Source organism: Excalfactoria chinensis, chromosome 1, assembly GCF_039878825.1.
Source record: "Excalfactoria chinensis isolate bCotChi1 chromosome 1, bCotChi1.hap2, whole genome shotgun sequence".
Classification (NCBI taxonomy): domain Eukaryota; kingdom Metazoa; phylum Chordata; class Aves; order Galliformes; family Phasianidae; genus Excalfactoria; species Excalfactoria chinensis.
The window spans coordinates 51,995,122-52,002,864 of NC_092825.1; the positions used below are offsets into that span (position 1 = coordinate 51,995,122).

General features: G+C 39.6%; 1 protein-coding gene across 1 annotated transcript in view; it reads right to left on the reverse strand.

Moving 5' to 3' along the window:
- Window positions 1-4,973, reverse strand: part of STAB2 (stabilin 2) — a 71,254-nt gene extending 66,281 nt beyond the window's left edge. The window contains exons 1-2 of the mRNA XM_072331611.1: window positions 4,840-4,973; window positions 3,921-4,036 (exon numbers count right to left, since the gene is read on the reverse strand). Coding sequence (XP_072187712.1) covers window positions 3,921-4,036; window positions 4,840-4,973 — 250 coding nt within the window. The remainder of the gene's footprint in view (window positions 1-3,920; window positions 4,037-4,839) is intronic.
- Window positions 4,974-7,743: the final 2,770 nt, after the last annotated feature.

Genomic DNA, 7,743 nt, shown 5'->3' on the forward strand with positions numbered 1-7,743 from the left:
CCACCCGAATCTACCCACTTAAAACTCAGCTTCAGCAGAAACCAGCATCCCTCTTTAACACAGGAAAATTATTTAATTACTTCTTCCTGTAATCAAAGTGTTTTTTTTTTGTTTTTTTTTTGTTTTTTTTTTGTCTCCCCAAAGTATTTTTGTTCTTGTACTTCCCTGGTACCTCCCGTAATATTTGATTCCATGATATTTGATTCAAATCCTCTTGGAAACTGAGATTTGGGTATCTCACAATCCGCTTCATTCCTAACAGGCTGTGGCTACTGTAAAACCTAAGTGCCAAAGATGTGCTATGTTTTCCAGATCCCTAGGTGCTAAAACCATGGTTACAGGTGGTGGCATACCAAGTGAGATGATGCTTGACTACAAACCCCAGCCAGACAGAAAGGATGAGAAAGAGTGACTACATTACCAAACTGAATTTTTGGCTGAGATTTTTCAATATTCACATTTTAAAAAGTAAATAAATTAATGAGCTTTTACCATTAGAAAATGCATATAATGATTGCTTTTATTCAGATTGTTCTGTCAAGTTTTCCTCCCTGTAGGATTATCCTTATTTTTAAGCTGTGAAGCCTCTCTGTGGATGCGGTTTATTAACTTCTTTACATAAGCCCTTCCTTCCTGTAAGCTGTCAGTGTAGCTGGAGTTGCATTCACTACCATAATCCTGATACAGATGCTGACCAAGTGCAGCAAACTCTCATTGCCCTTGAGGTTGCTCTGCTGTACCTTTCTGGTAGATTTATTGGTTATGAAGAGCCCTGGTTTACTCTGTGTGGGCTGAAGTGGGCAGCACAGTGGGTTTATGTCACCAATGAGGAACTTAATTTAGGGAGGTTAAGTAACACGGAAGTTCACATGAAAATAAATCTGATTTGGGTGGAGTGATGAAAAATTAAGTGGATGTGCATATGTCTGCAAGAAATTTTAGTGACTTTGGCTTTGTATCAATCTGTTAATCTTTGTTTGTATCTTAATGTTGAATCTCTAAGATCTGGTCATTCTGAAGGTCCAGGAAGAATCCTAAGCTTCTCAACAATAATGCGTACATTTAAAGGTGGGTGTTTGAGTTTATTTATACTTGCTGAAATAGAAGTGTGTATTAAGAGATTAGATGAAAGAACCAGAAATGAGTTAAACTACATTTAAGTACAATGTACACGTACTTTAATCTGTAAAGTGGCTTTTAGTGAACCTTGTTTTCTGGGTACCATGTGACAGCCATATCAATCCTTAGGACTTGCATGGGTACGACTCTTTAATGTTTGCTATGAATGAAAACAATTTTAACTGCTCTGATGCTAAGTGTGCAAAGACAGAGAAAATGCAGCATTTATGGTACAAATTCCAGGAAATTATACTTCAAAACTGCTGACAGTACAGTGTTTACTATTTGTATTCATTCCACTTCCTCTTGTCTTCACTACATCTTGTCTCCTGTTTTGCTGCCACCACTAAGGGATGACTTTATCAGAAGCTTAGCAAATTGCTGCATTGTTCAACAAGTTTGGTTAGGCAGATAAAGAACTTCCCCTCCCCTCGCTCTCAGGGCTGCAGAAGGCAGCACCAGGACTCTGACATGGGGCACAGATGGGAGTGATGCTGATACTGTCACTTGGCCCAACCCCAGTGTTTGGGTGAACTGAGAGTTTAATTCACCTAACTGTTTTCAAAGGCAGCCTCTTCTTGGTTTACTTGTCTTCATTTGGCTCCTCACAGACAGTACTCACTGAGACATGCAAATATGTGCCCAGAGTGGAAATGTGAGCTGGGCTAGGGGCTGGATTAGATGGAGAGGACCTCTCACTAGAAATCAACTTCCTCTACAAAGCCTTATTCTTGTGGCCTGGTGGTATCACTTATTTTCTGGCAGGGCAGGTTCAAGATGGCAGTGCTAAAAGGCTGTGCTCCTTTCCCCCGCGCTGATCCCTTTTTCCTGATGCCTATTAACAGAGAGGTGGCTCATTACTTGGAGTTCTCAGTAGGAAGGGAAGCAGACAAAACATCTTTCATTCATACCGTATGTAGCAGTAAGGGCTATCGTTTAAGGAAGTCAGAGCACTATTTAAGAGCTAATTTTGTCATTGCCATCAGATGTCAAAGGTGAAGTAAACTCCTAGTCAGGGATTTTTCTTCAGCTTCAGGAAGGACCTGCTTTCCTCCAAACATTTCAAGGCATGCTGTACATTCTTAGAGAAACTGAGATAAAGAGAGCTGTTTTCTTCCTCCAAACGACAGCAGAAACAGTATTGTGACCTTAATTTCAGAGACGTTGATTTTTGGGGCTAGGAAGTTTGCCTGAAGGAAGAGGGATCCTCCTTGCCTCTGTGGCTTCCCTACTCCTGTACCATGTCTGCAGCAAAGAAGAGCTCACCATCGATTCTAAAAGCACCCATACATCTCACATGGCCTCATGCAACACCCTGAAGTATGGGATAATCAAATTTTCTCCTTCTGGACACTTAGGTTCCAATTCCATTGCGAAAATGGTAAATCACTGCACGAGTGGTTACCTTCAAAGGAAGACTGCATTACACTCTACTATTTATTTCGATAGAAGTAGCTGTAAATGAGATTTAAAATTTTTATATTTATTTATTATTTTGTTTTAGTAGATAAATGTCTGATATTTAAACCATAGTGCGGGCCATGCTAAGATGATTATTTATCTGTTTTGTGGACAGAAGGAATTCACAGATATTGAACTGGATGCTAGCTCCTTTTTCTGAAGGAGGAAATGCTCTCTGTGGGCAGGGAAACATCCTCTGCAGGTCTCGGTGCCTGTTTCAGTAGCCTGAAATTTAAAGTACTTGCAGAGATGCTGAAAGATTTTTCCTGAGGAAGGGACTGCTGGAGGAGTGGCTCTCCTCATTGTTGCTACTTGAGTAATGGCCTTGTACTTTGGCTGGCTGTTCAAAAATAACCTAAAGAAAAGACTCTACTAAGTCAGGAAGTAAAGAGATAAATATATGGAGAAATACTTCAGATTCAGAAAAGGGTATTTCTGACTTAACATTAAAACTTGAAAATTTTCTGTTTGAAAACTTCAGTTTTCATAAGCTATTGTCGGGATTTTCTCAGTTGAAGGGGATCAACACTGGCAAAGCCCCACGTGGGGTCTTGGGTCCACTGTTGGGTCTTCAGTGCAAGAATGGAATGAGAATGCTGAAAGGAGTCCAATGGAAGGCCACCAAGATGACGAAGGGATGTGAGCATCTTTTCAGGGAGCAGAGGCTGAGAAGGCTGGGGTTGTTCAGCCTGGAGAAAAGGAGATTCAGGGGGACCTCATCAATATCCTTAAGTTCCGCAAGGAAAGATGTAAAGAGGATAGGGCTAGACTCTGTTCATTGATGCCTGGTGCCTGGACAAGAGTGATGTAGGCACAGACTGCAACACAGAAGGTTCCCTCTGAAGATCATACTGTATGGGTTTTGGAGCACTGGCACAGGTTGTCAAGAATGGTTGTGGAGTCTCCTTGGAGATCTTCAAAAGCCGAAAGACATGGTCCTGAGCACCCTGCTCTGGGTGGTCCTGCTTGAACAGGGCCAGGTACCAGATACCTTCAGAAGTCCCTGACAACTTCAGCTATTGTGTGATATGCAAAAAGTCATTTTTCAGCCATTGACTGAAATTATTTGTTTTGAATAACTCAGAATCCACAAAGAACCCTGAATTTTTGGAAATGTTCCATTAATTCTTCTTTCTAAATGAATCTCTGGGTATGTGTGTTGTGTTTGTTTGTTTGTTTGTTTTTTTTTCTCCAGAACCTTCAAATTTTGGATAAGCAGAGCTGTTTATTTCTGATCCTGTAGTAAACTCTGAGAAGCATAATTCTTGTAGAAATAGTTTCTGAAAGCAAGAAAAAACATTTCTTTATTTCTATTCAAATTCTATCAGAAAAAAGCTTACCCATGCAGTCTGGGCCCCAGTATCCCTGGCAGCACTCAGGTTGTTGAATTTCCTTCATACAAGAATGCCGGCATCCAGGTAAAGAAAGACTCTGTGATCTAATTTCTAGATAATACCTGAGGAAAAGAAATTCCAACAACGCTAAAGCACATAAAAGACTTCTGTGGGGAAAAATGAAATTCCCAATCTCCTCTTTCTCTTTAAATGTCAGAGAGGAGCCCTTCAAATTTAGTTATATTGATGTAACACCTTTTCCTTCATTAAAATATACATGCATATCAAGGGCTAAGAACATCCTTGCAGCTATGTCTTTTGCATAGCATATTTTCCTTTTATTCAGTTCTGCAGTCTCAAAACAGCAATTTTATCTGCTTGGGTTTGAGGTTGCATTTAATATTTTATTTTATTTTATTTTATTTTATTTTATTTTATTTTATTTTATTTTATTTTATTTTATTTTAATATCAAGGTTCTTTTAAGTGCGAAATTTACAGTAGGCATTTCATCTTCCCTAAATGATACTTTTCTCTTCAGGAGACTATCATATTTCTTTTGAGATACTTCTTCCTGCTCTGTCTACACTTCCATGCGGTATCTGGCAGTTTAAAAAATCTGTCATAAGCTATCATTCATCTGAAGTATGCAGAATAATTAAGGAAGGCATTTTATGATACCACTCAAAGCAAAATCCCATAGGCACTGATATCAGTGTTTATTTTCCTCTGATATCATTGGGTGATTAACTTTAGACATAGATGCTTGAATTCTGGGGCTGGTGAAGCCAGTGAATGCTGTCTGTAAATAAACTTATACGTTCCTTAAGAAAATTGTATGGAACAGATAGTTCATAATACAAATCAATATATTCTTATCCGCAGAGAACTGTATTCATGGTAAAAACCTCTGACAGAAGAAATACCTGCAGTCTGGTATCCCAGTCCCATTGGTCATTTTGATGTAGCCAGCAGGGCACCGGGTTTCAAGGTTTAGAGAGCAAGGTGCACACTGAGTTTTCATTTGAACGAGCAGCTTTTGATCACATCGCTTCTTCATCTGTTTCAGGAAAAGATTAATTAAAAAGGAGGAAAGGGTCTCTCAGTTGATCTAACTCTGCCCCCAGTGGCTTTGCTGACAAGCGACCAGTGTAGCTCAGCTTTATTCTTAGCTACAAGCTGTGTCCTGGTCAGCAGATATAAACCCCAGCCCTGGGGCTGAGCTAGGCAGCACCACTTACCAGGCTTTCCAATAACCTTCTCTTCATGAAGTATATTCAATACATTCATACAGGATAAACTCTATTTATAACACTTTTTATCCAAGAAATGCCAAGTCAAGCAGTCTTAAAAGAGGGCAACAGCCTATGGATTATTAATTGCAAAACTGCCTCACAGTCCCAAAGCAGGACAGAGGTAGTCCTGCTGGCAAGTGTCTCCTGTAACAGTGGTGAAACCAAGCATGAGGTGTGGAGGAAAATGCTTGTGCTTCTGCACATGCTGGTCATGGCACAAGCCTTTGGTCTTTTTAAAGGCAGATGTCTTGTTCTCAGCACTATTTTATTGAACTGGACGATACGGGAGGATAGTAATTTCAAACTGACCCCACTGGAACACCCTGAGAAATGTAGCCTTGCCTTTTTTTTCCCCTACCTGGAGAAAACCTGGCCACAGACTTCCAGCTTAAAAACCAAGGGCTCACACTCCTTGCCTTGGACTTTCAGGAATGCAAAACCTTACAAATGAAAGGAGGAAAGTCTTAGGGCAGTGTTATGGAGGTAGTGCTGTGTCTTGTAGCTGTAGAAATGAAAGTTTTGAAAACATCAAAAAGAAAAAAAAAAAAAGAAAAAAAAAAAAAAGGTCTGCTTCTTGCTACTAAAACAGTCAGTCTATTTTAAAGCAAAAAGACTTTGCTGAGCCCCTCTTAATGCTGGCTTCCCCTGCTGGCTTCCTGTTAAGTGTTTCTAGAAGTGAGTTCATAATTCACAGTAAAGAGAAGGTAACACAAAATGCAGTTTTTAAGAGCCAACAGAAAGTAATAAATGAAGCTATCATTACAGGAGAGGAAGTGTTGTAAAGTGCTCTGCTTTCTTGTTCGAGATATCAAGTGGTCTTAACTCACTGAAGCAGTACGGACCATAACAGACTTCCTACCTGATCCAGGATGATTGAAGTGAGCTCTCTGAATGGGTTTTCAATTAACTAGTCACTTAGTCAATTAAGACAATGTCTGAACTGCTGCCAGACCAACCCAAGGAAATGCTTAATGTTCATCTTGTAAAACTGTACCTGCCCACTGCATATATGCATGGTTCCATGTATATATGCATGTAGGGGCCAGTTATAGCAGCAGCATTCATTCTGAAATATTTTTGTAAGTTAATAGCAGTCTGTTAAGGTTATAAAGCAGCTTCACAGGCTGTAAAGCCAGAAGGACAATTACACTTGAGGAGTATAATTAATACAGGACACTGGAGGTTCTAGCATAAAATTCCTCTTGCTCAAGCAAGATCTCTTAGAAAGCCCATTTTTGATTTGGGAATGGTCAGTTGTGGAGAAACAGGTGTGGTATGTCATGTCATCAGTACATGTGGAATTGTGCTTGGGTGGTGAAACCTCTTAGTGCAGTGCAGAGGCATTTCAGGAACCTTTGAATTAAAAAGGAGACCCTTCTCCAGATTTTTGAGCTGCAATGCAGATACAGCTTGGTGAGACACTTGTCCAAGAAGCAGCAAGATGTGCCATGCTGGATTATCTGAGCAGAAGCCTTTCAAAGTCTTGATTGTCACAAGGCATTAGATGGCCCAGCCTCAATGAGAGATTCTGCATGCACCAGAGGAAGGACCAGTGCCACATAAAAACAAAATCCAGACACCTCAGCTCCTTTTCACTGAGTCACAGCAATATCATTAATGTTGAAGTATCCTCCTAAAACCAGCCTTGGATGATTTTCCCAAGTCTTTCACCAAGTACTACTTAAGCTTGGCTCTTCCTAGGTATTTGGGGGAAGCCATCAAGACTATGAGGCTATATGAACTGCTGGGCTAGTAAGATAATAAAGTCTAGACTTGAAAATCCATTGGTAGGACAACCTGCAATTATCTCACTGCATCAGTTTTCATCAAAACGGGATCACCAAAGATTTTATTTTTGGAACAAGAACATTAAAAATACATTATAGAAGATAACAGCTAAATAAAGATAAGTTATGCCCTTTCCCTACCGCCGGCTATAAACTATTTTAAAATAGCAGTGTCATTTCCACTTTCTCACACTTGCTCCTTTTCTCTTTTTTGCCAATGGGGAAAATGAAAAACAAAAGAAAGGAAAAAGATGTGCCAGTTCTCAGAGAAAGATCAACACAGTCCCACATGCTTGTTTGTACCTAACAAAGTACTTTTCCATTAAAAAAAAACAAACAAACAACCAAACAAAACTGAACGGGCTTTTTTTTTTTTTTTTGGTCCACAGTTTCTCAGTGTCTTTTTATTTCCAGTTCTACAGGAATTGGAAGTTTTTTTTTTTTCTCCATAATGCAGTAATTTAGAGCTTCACTTTCTGAGGTAGTATAAATGAGTGCATATTTATCTCCATTATCCGCCCAACGCTTGGTTCGGCTTTGCAGAACAACTCTTTCTGCCTCACTACAAGGGTGGTGAAAACAGGTCTAGTGAAATTCATGTGAAAGATACACCAGCTCCACAGAAGCCTACAAAACCTTTGTTTAGATTTGTAACATTATACAATTATTTTCAACATCTGAATTTCCTAAGACCTATCTGAAATAGCATTTCCTTCCTGTATTTGGTAGACCAGCTAATCTATTCACT